This window comes from Petromyzon marinus, chromosome 69 (genome assembly GCF_048934315.1).
Source record: "Petromyzon marinus isolate PM22_M1 ecotype Great Lakes invasive population chromosome 69, UKy_Petmar_22M1.pri1.0, whole genome shotgun sequence".
Classification (NCBI taxonomy): domain Eukaryota; kingdom Metazoa; phylum Chordata; class Hyperoartia; order Petromyzontiformes; family Petromyzontidae; genus Petromyzon; species Petromyzon marinus.
The window spans coordinates 3,906,551-3,921,550 of NC_133735.1; the positions used below are offsets into that span (position 1 = coordinate 3,906,551).

At 51.2% G+C, this 15,000-nt stretch overlaps 1 protein-coding gene across 1 annotated transcript in view; it reads left to right on the forward strand.

Annotated features, from left to right (window-relative positions):
- The window catches only part of LOC142906722 (SUMO-activating enzyme subunit 2-like), a gene marked incomplete at its 3' end in the record, with an annotated part of 48,044 nt that extends 42,948 nt beyond the window's left edge, over nucleotides 1-5,096 (forward strand). Inside the window, exons 9-12 of the mRNA XM_076055102.1 lie at nucleotides 325-424; nucleotides 2,493-2,650; nucleotides 3,087-3,180; nucleotides 4,708-5,096. Of these exons, the coding sequence (XP_075911217.1) occupies nucleotides 325-424; nucleotides 2,493-2,650; nucleotides 3,087-3,180; nucleotides 4,708-5,096 (741 nt within the window). The remainder of the gene's footprint in view (nucleotides 1-324; nucleotides 425-2,492; nucleotides 2,651-3,086; nucleotides 3,181-4,707) is intronic.
- Nucleotides 5,097-15,000: the final 9,904 nt, after the last annotated feature.

Below are 15,000 nucleotides of genomic sequence, written 5' to 3' on the forward strand. Positions count from 1 at the left end.
ACCACCACACTCACCACACTCACCACCACACACGTGTGTCAACACGCGTGTGGGCACACGGCACCGGCTACTCACCCAGCAAGCTGTTCAACAAGGTGTAGAGACACTCACCACCACCACCACCACCACACTCACCACCACCACACTCACCACCACGCTCACCACCACCACACTCACCACCACGCTCACCACCACCACACTCACCACCACCACACTCACCACCACGCTCACCACCACCACACTCACCACCACCACGCTCACCACCATGCTCACCACCACGCTCACCACCACCACGCTCACCACCACCACGCTCACCCCCCCCAGCTGTTCCGTGACGACGTGAGCTACCTGCTGGCTATGGACAAGCTGTGGCGCAATCGGCGAGCACCCGTCCCATTAGACTGGGACAAGACCTGCGCCTCCGGTGAGGAGCGCTCACCACCACGCTCACCAGCACGCTCACCACCACGCTCACCACCACGCTCACCAGCACGCTCACCACCACGCTCACCACCACGCTCACCACACTCGCTCACCACACCCGCCCACTCACTCACCTACTCACCCACTCACCTACTCACCCACTCACTCACCTACTCACCCACTCACCTACTCGCTCACCTACTCACCCACTCACTCACCCACTCACTCACCTACTCACCTACTCGCCCACTCACCTACTCGCTCACCTACTCACCCACTCACTCACCTACTCACCCACTCACCTACTCACCTACTCATCCACTCGCTCACCCACTCACTCACCTACTCGCTCACCCACTCGCTCACCTACTCAGCCACTCACTCACCTACTCACCCACTCACCCACTCGCTCACCTACTCACCCACTCACTCACCCACTCACTCACCTACTCACCTACTCTCCCACTCACCTACTCGCTCACCTACTCACCCACGCACTCACCTACTCACCTACTCACCCACTCGCTCACCTACTCACCCACTCACCTACTCGCTCACCTACTCACCCACTCACTCACCCACTCACTCACCTACTCACCCACTCACTCACCTACTCACCTACTCTCCCACTCACCTACTCGCTCACCTACTCACCTACTCACCCACTCGCTCACCTACTCACCCACTCGCTCACCTACTCACCCACTCACTCACTCACTCACCTACTCACCCACTCGCTCACCTACTCACCCACTCACTCACTCGCTCACCCACTCACCCACTCACTCACCTACTCACCCACTCACCTACTCACCCACTCGCTCACCTACTCACCCACTCACCCACTCACTCACCTACTCACCTACTCACCCACTCACCCACTCGCTCACCTACTCACCCACTCGCTCACCTACTCACCCACTCACCAACCCACGCTGCTGATGCTGACGATGGTGGCGATGGCGACGTTGACTACGCTAGTAGCGGTGCTATTGACGATGTTGTTGACGATGTTGTTGTTGACGATGTTGTTGTTGACGATGTTGTTGTTGATGGTTGTTGTTGACGATGTTGTTGTTGACGATGTTGTTGTTGACGTTGTTGTTGTTGACGATGTTGTTGTTGACGATGTTGTTGTTGACGATGTTGTTGTTGACGATGTTGTTGTTGACGATGTTGTTGACGATGTTGTTGTTGACGATGTTGTTGATGGTTGTTGTTGACGATGTTGTTGACGATGTTGTTGACGATGTTGTTGTTGACGATGTTGTTGTTGACGATGTTGTTGTTGACGATGTTGTTGTTGACGTTGTTGTTGTTGACGATGTTGTTGTTGACGATGTTGTTGTTGACGATGTTGTTGTTGACGATGTTGTTGTTGACGATGTTGTTGTTGACGATGTTGTTGTTGACGATGTTGTTGACGATGTTGTTGTTGACGATGTTGTTGTTGACGATGTTGTTGATGGTTGTTGTTGACGATGTTGTTGTTGACGATGTTGTTGTTGACGATGTTGGTGACGATGTTGTTGTTGACGATGTTGTTGTTGACGATGTTGTTGACGATGTTGTTGACGATGTTGTTGACGATGTTGTTGTTGACGATGTTGTTGACGATGTTGTTGTTGACGATGTTGTTGTTGACGATGTTGTTGATGGTTGTTGTTGACGATGTTGTTGTTGACGATGTTGTTGTTGACGATGTTGTTCACGATGTTGTTGGTGACGATGTTGTTGTTGACGATGTTGTTGTTGACGATGTTGTTGTTGACGATGTTGTTGACGATGTTGTTGTTGACGATGTTGTTGTTGACGATGTTGTTGATGGTTGTTGTTGACGATGTTGTTGACGATGTTGTTGACGATGTTGTTGTTGACGATGTTGTTGACGATGTTGTTGTTGACGATGTTGTTGATGTTGTTGTTGACGATGTTGTTGACGTTGTTGTTGACGATGTTGTTGTTGACGATGTTGTTGACGATGTTGTTGTTGACGATGTTGTTGTTGACGATGTTGTTGTTGATGGTTGTTGTTGACGATGTTGTTGTTGACGATGTTGTTGTTGGAGGTGACGGCGAGAACCTTCCTGGTGCTGTGAGCGATAGCGGCCTCCTCAAAGAGCAGCTGTTGCTGGGACCCCCGGCGCTAGCTCAGCTGTTCGCTAGCAGTGTGCAGCGACTCCACAAGCAGCTGGTAGACAAGGGGAGTCAGCTGGTCTGGGACAAGGTGAGCTCACCACGGGTACACTCACCACGGGTACACTCACCACTGGTACACTCACCACTAGTACACTCACCACTAGTACACTCACCACTACACTCACCACTAGTACACTCACTACTACACTCACCACGGGTACACTCACCACGGGTACACTCACCACTGGTACACTCACCACTAGTACACTCACTACTAGTACACTCACCACTAGTACACTCACTACTACACTCACCACTAGTACACTCACCACTACTACACTCACTACTACTACACTCACCACTACACTCACCACTACTACACTCACCACTACTACACTCACCACCCCTACACTCACCACTACTCACCACTACTCACCCCTACACTCACCACTACTCACCACTACTCACCACTACTCACCACTACTCACCACTACTCACCACTACTCACCCCACGTGTGCTGTAGGACGATGCGGCCTCCATGGACTTTGTGACTGCAGCTGCGAACCTGCGCATGGCCGTGTTCGGTCTGACTCCAACGAGCAGCTTCAACGTCAAGGGTGAGGCACCTGGTGACGGTGGTGGTGGTGACGGTGGTGACGGTGGTGACGGTGGTGGTGGTGACTGTGGTGGTGGTGGTGGTGACTGTGGTGGTGACGGTGGTGACGGTGGTGACGGTGGTGGTGGTGGTGGTGACGGTGGTGACAGTGGTGACGGTGGTGGTGGTGGTGACTGTGGTGGTGACGGTGGTGACGGTGGTGGTGACGGTGGTGACGGTGGTGACGGTGGTGGTGGTGGTGGTGGTGACTGTCGTGGTGACGGTGGTGACGGTGGTGGTGACGGTGGTGACGGTGGTGGTGGTGGTGGTGGTGACTGTCGTGGTGACGGTGGTGACGGTGGTGGTGACGGTGGTGACGGTGGTGGTGGTGGTGGTGGTGACTGTCGTGGTGACGGTGGTGGTGGTGGTGACGGTGGTGGTGACGGTAGTGGTGACGGTAGTGGTGGTGGTGGTGACGGTGGTGGTGGTGACGGTGGTGGTGGTCACGGTGGTGGTGGTGGTGACTGTGGTGGTGATGACGGTGGTGGTGGTGGTGGTGGTGACGTTGGTGGTGGTGGTGACGGTGGTGGTGGCGGTGGTGGTGGTAGTGGTGGTGGTGACGGTGGTGGTGACGGTGGTGGTGGTGGTAGTGGTGGTGGTGACGGTAGTGGTGGTGGTGGTGATGGTGGTGGTGGTGACGGTGGTGGTGGTGACGGTGGTGGTGGCGGTGGTGGTGGTAGTGGTAGTGGTGACGGTAGTGGTGGTGGTGACGGTGGTGGTGGTGGTGGTGGTGACGGTGGTGGTGGTGGTAGTGGTGGTGATGGTGGTGGTGGTGGTGACGGTGGTGGTGGTGGTGGTGACGGTGGTGGTGGTGGTGGTGACGGTGGTAGTGGTGGTGACGGTGGTGGTAACGGTGGTGGTGGTGACGGTGGTGGTGGTGGTGGTGACGGTGGTGGTGACGGTGGTGGTGACGGTGGTGGTGACGGTAGTGGTGGTGGTGGTGACGGTAGTGGTGGTGGTGGTGACGGTGGTGGTGGCGGTGGTGGTGGTAGTGGTGGTGATGGTGGTGGTGACGGTGGTGGTGGTGGTGGTGATGGTGGTGGTGGTGACGGTGGTGGTGACAGTGGTGGTGACGGTGGTGGTGGTGGTGGTGACGGTGGTGGTGGTGACGGTGGTGGTGACGGTGGTGGTGACGGTGGTGACGGTGGTGGTGGTGGTGGTGGTGACGGTGACGGTGGTGGTGACGGTGGTGGTGACGGTGGTGGTGGTGGTGACGGTGGTGGTGGTGGTGGTGATGTTGTTGATGTTGTTGGTGTTGTTAATGGTTTCGTTGTTGGTGATGGTAATGATATTGATGTTGTCAAGGTTAGTGATGTTGTTGTTGATGTTGTTATTAATGGTGTCAATGTTGTTGTTGATGGTGTCGAGGTTGTTGATGGTAATGATTTTGTTGTTGTTGACGTTGTTGATGATGGTATTGAGTTTGTTGTTGTTGACGTTGTTGTTGTTGTTGTTGACGTTGTTGTTGTTGACGTTGTTGTGTGTGTAGCCATGGCCGGCAACATCATCCCAGCGATCGCCACGACCAACGCGGTGATCGCCGGCCTCATCGTCCTCCAGGCACTCGGCACACTCAGCTGTAGCGGCGGCGTGGAGCGGTGTAGCACGGTAACACTCACCACTACTCACCACTACTCACCACTACTCACCACTACTCACCACTACACTCACCACTACTCACCACTACTCACCACTACTCACCACTACACTCAACACTACACTCACCACTACTACTCAACACTACTACTCACCACTACTCACCACTACTACTCACCACTACTCACCACTACTACTCACCACTACTACCCACCACTACTCACCACTACTACTCACCACTACTACCCACCACTACTCACCACTACTACTCACCACTACTACCCACCACTACTACTCACCACTACACTCACCACTACCCTCACCACTACTCACCACTACACTCACCACTACACTCACCACTAATCACCACTACTCACCACTACTACTCACCACTACTACTCACCACTACACTCACCACTACTCACCACTACACTCACCACTACTCACCACTACACTCACCACTACTCACCACTACACTCACCACTACACTCACCACTACTACTCAACACTACTACTCACCACTACTCACCACTACTACTCACCACTACTACTCACCACTACTCACCACTACTCACCACTACTACTCACCACTACACTAACCACTACACTCACCACTACACTCACTACTACACTCACCACTACTCACTACTACACTAACCACTACTCACCACTACACTCACTACTACACTCACCACTACACTCACCACTACTACTCACCACTACTACTCACCACTACTCACCACTACTCACCACTACTCTCACCACTACACTCACCACTACTCACCACTACTACACTCACCACTACTCACCAGTACTACACTCACCACTACTCACCACTACTACACTCACCACTGCTCACCACTACACTCACTACTACTCACCACTACTCACCACTACACTCACCACTACTCACCACTACTCACCACTACACTCACCACTACACTTACTACTACACTCACCACTACTCACTACTACACTAACCACTACACTCACCACTACTCACCACTACTCACCACTACACTCACTACTACTCACCACTACTCACCACTACACTCACCACTACTCACCACTACACTCACCACTACACTCACTACTACACTCACCACTACTCACTACTACACTAACCACTACACTCACCACTACTCACCACTACACTCACCACTACTCACCACTACACTCACCACTACTACTCACCACTACTACACTAACCACTACTACTCGCCACTACACTCACCACTACTACTCACCACTACTCATCACAACTCACCACTACACTCACCATTACACTCACTACTACACTCACCACTACTCACCACTACTCACCACTACACTCACCACTACTCACCACTACTACACTAACCACTACTACTCACCACTACTCACCACTACTACTCACCACTATACTCACCACTATACTCACTACTACACTCACCACTACTCACCACTACTCACCACTACTCACTACTACACTAACCACTACACTCACCACTACTCACCACTACTCACCACTACACTCACCACTACTACACTCACCACTACTCACCACTACTACACTCACCACTACTCACCACTACACTCACCACTACTCACTACTATACTCACCACTACTCACCACTACACTCACCACTACACTCACCACTACTACTCACCACTACTCACCACTACTACACTCACCACTACTCGCCACTACTACACTCACCACTACTCACCACTACACTCGACCACTACTCACCACTACACTCACCACTACTCACCACTACTACACTCACCACTACTCACCACATCCTCACCACTACACTCACCACTACTCACCACTACACTCACCACTATACTCACCACTACACTCACCACTACTCACCACTACTCACCACTACACTCACTACTACTCACCACTACACTCACCACTACTCACCACTACTCACCACTACACTCACCACTACACTCACCACTACACTCACCACTACTCACCACTACACTCACTACTACAATCACCACTACACTCAATAACTACTCACCACTACTCACCACTACACTCATCCACTACTCACCACTACTCACCACTACACTCACCACTACTCACCACTACACTCACCACTACTCACCACTACTCACCACTATACTCACCACTACACTCACCACTACACTCACCACTACTCACCACTGCACTCACCACTACTCACCACTACACTCACCACTACTACTCACCACTACTCACCACTACTCACCACTACTACACTCACCACTACTCACCACTACTACTCACCACTACTACACTCACCACTACTCACCACTACACTCACTACTACTCACCACTACTCACCACTACACTCACCACTACTCACCACTACTCACCACTACACTCACCACTACACTTACTACTACACTCACCACTACTCACTACTACACTAACCACTACACTCACCACTACTCACCACTACTCACCACTACACTCACTACTACTCACCACTACTCACCACTACACTCACCACTACTCACCACTACACTCACCACTACACTCACTACTACACTCACCACTACTACACTAACCACTACACTCACCACTACACTCACCACTACTCACCACTACACTCACCACTACTACTCACCACTACTACACTAACCACTACTACTCGCCACTACACTCACCACTACTACTCACCACTACTCACCACAACTCACCACTACACTCACCATTACACTCACTACTACACTCACCACTACTCACCACTACTCACCACTACTCACCACTACTACACTCACCACTACTCACCACTACACTCACCACTACTCACCACTACACTCACCACTACTCACCACTACTACACTCACCACTACTCACCACTCCTCACCACTACACTCACCACTATACTCACCACTACACTCACCACTATACTCACCACTACACTCACCACTACTCACCACTACACTCACTACTACTCACCACTACACTCACCACTACTCACCACTACACTCACTCACTACTCACCACTACTCACCACTACACTCACCACTATCTCACCACTACACTCACCACTACACTCACCACTACACTCACCACTACTCACCACTACTACATTCACCACTACTCACCACTACACTCACCACTACTCACCACTACACTCACTACTACACTCACCACTACACTCAATCTACTCACCACTACTCACCACTACACCCACCCCTACTATTCACCACTACTCACCACTACTCACCACTACACTCACCACTACTCACCACTACACTCACTACTACACTAGCCACTACACTCAATACTACTCACCACTACTCACCACTACACCCACCCCTACACTCACCACATACTACTCACCACTACTCACCACTACACTCAACCACTACACTCACCACTACTCACCACTACTCACCACTACTACTCACCACTACACTAACCACTACACTCACCACTACACTCACTACTACACTCACCACTACTCACTACTACACTAACCACTACTCACCACTACACTCACTACTACACTCACCACTACACTCACCACTACTACTCACCACTACTCACCACTACTCACCACTACTCTCACCACTACATCCTCACACTACTCACCACTACTACACTCACCACTACTCACCGTACTACACTCACCACTACTCACCACTACTACTCACCACTACTACACTCACCACTACTCACCACTACACTCACTACTACTCACCACTACTCACCACTACACTCACCACTACTCACCACTACTCACCACTAACTCACACTACACTACTATAAATAAATAGAAATACATATATAGTAACACTACACTCACCACTACTCACCACTCTCACCACTAACTCACTACTATACATATATATACCACTACACTCACCACTACTCACCACTACACTCACCACTACACTCACTACTACTCTCACCACTAATCACTACTACACTAACCACTACACTCACCACTATTCACCACTAACTCCTCTACTCACCATACACTCACCACTACTACTCACCACTACTACACTAACCACTACTACTCGCCATACTACTCACCACTACTACTCACCACTACTCACACAACTCACCACTACACTCACCATTACACTCACTACTAAACTACCACTACTCACCACTATCACCACTACACTCACCACTACTCACCACTACAACACTAACCACTACTACTCACCACTACTCACCACTACTACTCACCACTATACTCACCACTATACTCACTACTACACTCACCACTACTCACCACTACTCACCACTACTCACTACTACACTAACCACTACACTCACCACTACTCACCACTACTCACCACTACACTCACCACTACTACACTCACCACTACTCACCATACTACACTCTCCACTACTCACCACTACACTCACCACTACTCACTACTACTCTCACCACTACTCACCACTACACTCACCACTACACTCACCACTACTACTCACCACTACTACACTCACCACTACTCACCACTACACTCACCACTACTCACCTACACTCACCACTACTACTCACATACTCACCACTACTACACTCACCACTACTCACCACTACTCGCCACTACTACACTCACCACTACTCACCACTACACTCACCACTACTCACCACCTCACTCACCCTACTCACCACTAACACTCACCACTACTCCACCACTCCTCACCACTACACTCACCACTACTCACCACTACACTCACCACTATACTCACCACTACACTCACCACTACTCACCACTACTCACCACTACACTCACTACTACTCACCACTACACTCACCACTACTCACCACTACTCACCACTACACTCACCACTACACTCACCACTACACTCACCACTACTCACCACTACACTCACTACTACAATCACCACTACACTCAATACTATCACCACTACTCACCACTACACTCACCACTACTCACCACTACACTCACCACTACTCACCACTACACTCACCACTACTCACCACTACTCACCACTATACTCACCACTACACTCACCACTACACTCACCACTACTCACCACTGCACTCACCACTACTCACCACTACACTCACCACTACTACTCACCACTACTCACCACTACTACACTCACCACTACTCACCACTACTACTCACCACTACTACACTCACCACTACTCACCACTACACTCACTACTACTCACCACTACTCACCACTACACTCACCACTACTCACCACTACTCACCACTACACTCACCACTACACTTATACTACACTCACCACTACTCACTACACTAACCACTACACTCACCACTACTCACCACTACTCACCACTACACTCACTACTAATCACCACTACTCACCACTACTCACCACTACACTCACCACTACTCACCACTACACTCACCACTACACTCACTACTACACTCACCACTACTACACTAACCACTACACTCACCACTACACTCACCACTACTCACCACTACACTCACCACTACTACTCACCACTACTACACTAACCACTACTACTCGCCACTACTCACCACAACTCACCACTACACTCACCATTACACTCACTACTACACTCACCACTACTCACCACTACTCACCACTACTACACTCACCACTACTCACCACTACACTCCACCACTACTCACCACTACACTCACCACTACTCACCACTACACTCACCACTACTCACCACTACTACACTCACCACTACTCACCACTCCTCACCACTACACTCACCACTATACTCACCACTACACTCACCACTATACTCACCACTACACTCACCACTACTCACCACTACTCACCACTACACTCACTACTACTCACCACACACTCACCACTACTCACCACTACACTCACCACTACTCACCACTACTCACCACTACTCACCACTACTCACCACTACACTCACCACTACACTCACCACTACACTCACCACTACTCACTACTACAATCACCACTACACTCAATACTACTCACCACTACTCACCACTACACTCACCACTACTCACCACTACTCACCACTACACTCACCACTACTCACCACTACACTCACCACTACTCACCACTATACTCACCACTACACTCACCACTACACTCACCACTACTCACCACTGCACTCACCACTACTCACCACTACACTCACCACTACTACTCACCACTACTCACCACTACTCACCACTACTACACTCACCACTACTACACTCACCACTACTACACTCACCACTACTCACCACTACACTCACCACTACTCACCACTACTACATTCACCACTACTCACCACTACACTCACCACTACTCACCACTACACTCACTACTACACTCACCACTACACTCAATGCTACTCACCACTACTCACCACTACACCCACCCCTACACTCACCACTACTCACCACTACTCACCACTACACTCACCACTACTCACCACTACACTCACTACTACACTCGCCACTACACTCAATACTACTCACCACTACTCACCACTACACCCACCCCTACACTCACCACTACACTCACCACTACACTCACCACTACTCACCACTACACTCGCTACTACACTCACCACTACTCACCACTACTACACTCACCACTACTCACCACTACACTCACCACTACTCACCACTACTCACCACTACACACACCACTACTCACCACTACTCATCACTACTACTACTCACCACTACAATCACCACTACTCACCACTACTCAACACTACACTCACCACTACTCACCACTACACTCACCACTACTCACCACTCCTACACTCACTACTACTCACCACTACTCACCACTACTCACCACTACACACACCACTACTCACCACTACTCACCACTCCTACACTCACTACTACTCACCACTACTCACCACTACACTCACCACTACTCACCACTACTCACCACTACTACTACTACTACACTCACCGCTACTCACCACTACACTCACTACTACACTAACCACTACACTCACCCCTACACTCACCACTACACTCACCACTATACTCACCACTACACTCACCACTACTACACTCACTACTACACTAACCACTACACTCACCACTACTCACCACTACACTCACCACTACACTCACCACTGCACTCACCACTACTACTCACACTACACTCACCACTACATTCACCACTACACTCACCACTACTATCATCACTATACTCACCACTACACTCACCACTACTACTACACTCACCACTACACTCACCACTATACTCACCACTACACTCACCACTACTACACTCACTACTACACTAACCACTACACTCACCACTACTCACCACTACACTCACCACTACACTCACCACTACTACTCACCACTACACTCACCACTACATTCACCACTACACTCACCACTACTATCATCACTATACTCACCACTACACTCACCACTACACTCACCACTACAACAACAACAGCCATTCGCCACTAAGTGGTGGTGACGTCACCACGACGCTTGTGCCAGGCCATGTGCAAATTTAGGCCACGTGAAGTGTCGAACGCCCGCTGGCAGGAGGTTACGGGGCAGACCCAGGTGCCATGGGTTGACTGACTGAGATGACTGGCTGATGCACCACCTGTGCCCCCTACTGTGCCAACCTGTAGTGCTTTAGTCACCCGGTGCTCCGCTCGTTGTTGTGAGCATCGCTCTTCCGCCCTCCGTTGTTGTTGGAGGGCGACTGCCTCCAACTGCCCAGTAGCGTCCTTCACGAGCCTCCTCCACAGAGGCCGATCTTGAACACCAGTCATCGGCCAGTCCACTCAGCTCCACGTCCTCCTGTACCACATCACTCCATGTCTTCTCTAGCACGTTCCGCGCCCGTTTAGCCCCCTCGATCCGGCCGAACAAAAGCTGTTTCGGCATGTGGTGGCTGGGCATGCGGGCTACATGACCCAGCCCACGCAGCCTTGCCTGCCGGAGGAGCTCACCGATGGGACCTTGCCCAGATCTTTCAATGATTCGTGAGCTCCTCACACAATCCAGCCAGGTTAAACGCAGGATGGATCGTAGGCAGGCCAGCCTAAATGTTTCTAACCGGCGAAGATGTTCCATTAGGGGGGTCCACGTTTCGCAAGCGTAGAGAAGGGAGGGAATGACCGTGGCCGAGAAGACTTGAAGCTTAGTGCGGAGCGACAGACCAGGTAGCTTCCACACAGCGTTACGCAACCGATGAAAAGATATTGCCGCTCGACTGATTCGGAGTGAGACCTCTGCTGTTAAACTGGAGCCGGTCATAAGCACACTGCCCAGGTATGGGAAACTCTCCACTCTCTCCACAACTGCCCCAACACCGATTGGGAGTTGTGGGGGTGGAGTGTCCGATGGTACAAAATACCCAGGCAGGTGCTTAGTTTTGTTGGGGCTGATGGTAAAGCCCCATCTCTTAGTGGCATGCTCCAGTCTCAGCAGCAGCGTCTCCAACTCCTCCTCTGAATGAGCAGCTATTATCAAATTATCGGCATACATAACGTAGTTGAGCAATAGGGAGCCATCCCTTGACCGCACCCGGGCATCGATCAGCCTCCCATTATATCTGTACCAAATGGAGATTCCCCCGGTACAGCTTATGAAGGCTTCACGAACTACGTGGTCAAAATAGATGTTAAATAATGTGGGAGCCAGAGGACATCCCTGTTGCACCCCAAGGTGTACAGGGAATGGCTCTGACTCCCGGCCACGTAGTTTTACCCGGGCCCGCTCGCCATCATGAAGTTCCTTAATGATCGTGAGCAGGGGGTCAGGGACTCAAAAAGCACGAAGAACAACCCAGAGCCCAGGCCTACTGATGGTATCATAGGCCTTGACCAGGTCAATAAAGCAGAGATGTAGGTCTTGTTGGAATTCCCTACACCTCTGCTGTAGCAGACGGACAGAAAATATGGCATCTGTGCAGGACCGCCCTTTCCTGAAACCGCATTGGAGCTCTGCAAGCCTCTCCTCAGCGTGCCTGGCAAGGCGATGTTGAATAATCCTTGCCAGGACCTTTCCCGGCACACTGAGGAGTGAGATGCCCCTGTAGTTGTTACAGTCTGTGCGGTCCTCCTTCTTAAAGAAGGGGACCACCAGGGCATCCTTCCAATCCTGTGGAACCCATCCAGTGGTCCAGACTATTGTTATGATGTCATATAGGGCAGTCTGTGCACAAACGCCACCCTCCCTCAGTATTTCGCTTGGGAGATCATCTCTGCCCGCTGCCTTTCCTGGTCTCAGACTCCGGATCGCCTTCAGTAGTTCCTCAACAGATGGCACCTCAGCCAGCCACTCACAGGGGGTGACTTCCTCCAATATTTGAGGCACCGCAGCCTCAGCGGGGTCATCCCCACTTTGTGCCACGATGTTTTCCTGGCTGAGGGATTTCCCCTCCCCCAGGACCTCACAGAAATGCTCAGCAAATCTTCAAACCTGTTCCTGGGGGTCGGAGAATGGATCACCGTTTTTTCCCCTGATGATGGTAATAGGTGTGGCGCTGCAGGTTACTTTTTTGATGGAGTTAAATAGAGATTTGTGATCGCGGGCCACTGAGGCAGCTTCCATCTCCTCAGCAATCCGTGACCACCACTCATCCTTGTAGCGCCTAACGGCTCTCCGAACCACCGAGCGACGGCTGTAGTAAGCCTCCTCTAGAATTGCAGTAAGCCTCCTCATTCTCTGACGTGGGATTCTGTAGCCGATGACAGTGGGCCTGTCGCTTTTTCTCAACCATCTTGAACACCTCCTCTGTCAGCCAGGGTCTCTGGGGAGGTCTGGACCGTGTACCCAAAGCAGCCATTGCAGCTGCATGAGTCACAGTCCTAAACCTCGCCCATTTACCCTCGACATCAGGAGGAGTCGGGGACGATGCCAATCCCAGGCGCAAGCGATGATGAAATTCTCGCTTGCAACTTTCATCAGATAACTGAGACCAGGCCACTTTAGGTCGGAATGGGGTCCTGGGTGTACACCCACCACCGGAGTGGAAGAATGGCAGGCGCATCTTACAGATGACTAGTCGATGGTCAGAGGGCAATTCAGCTCCACGGTAGGTCCTGGTGTCAAGGACATGGGCTCGCATCCGCTGGTCCGTCACTATGTAGTCCAGCAGATGTTCTTGGTTAGACCCGGCATGCATCCATGATTTTGTGTGGATGCGCCGATGCCGGAACAGCGTGTTGGTAATTACAAGCCCATGGGCTGCACAAAAATCTAGCAGCCTCCTACCGTTGTTATTGAGCTGATCTGT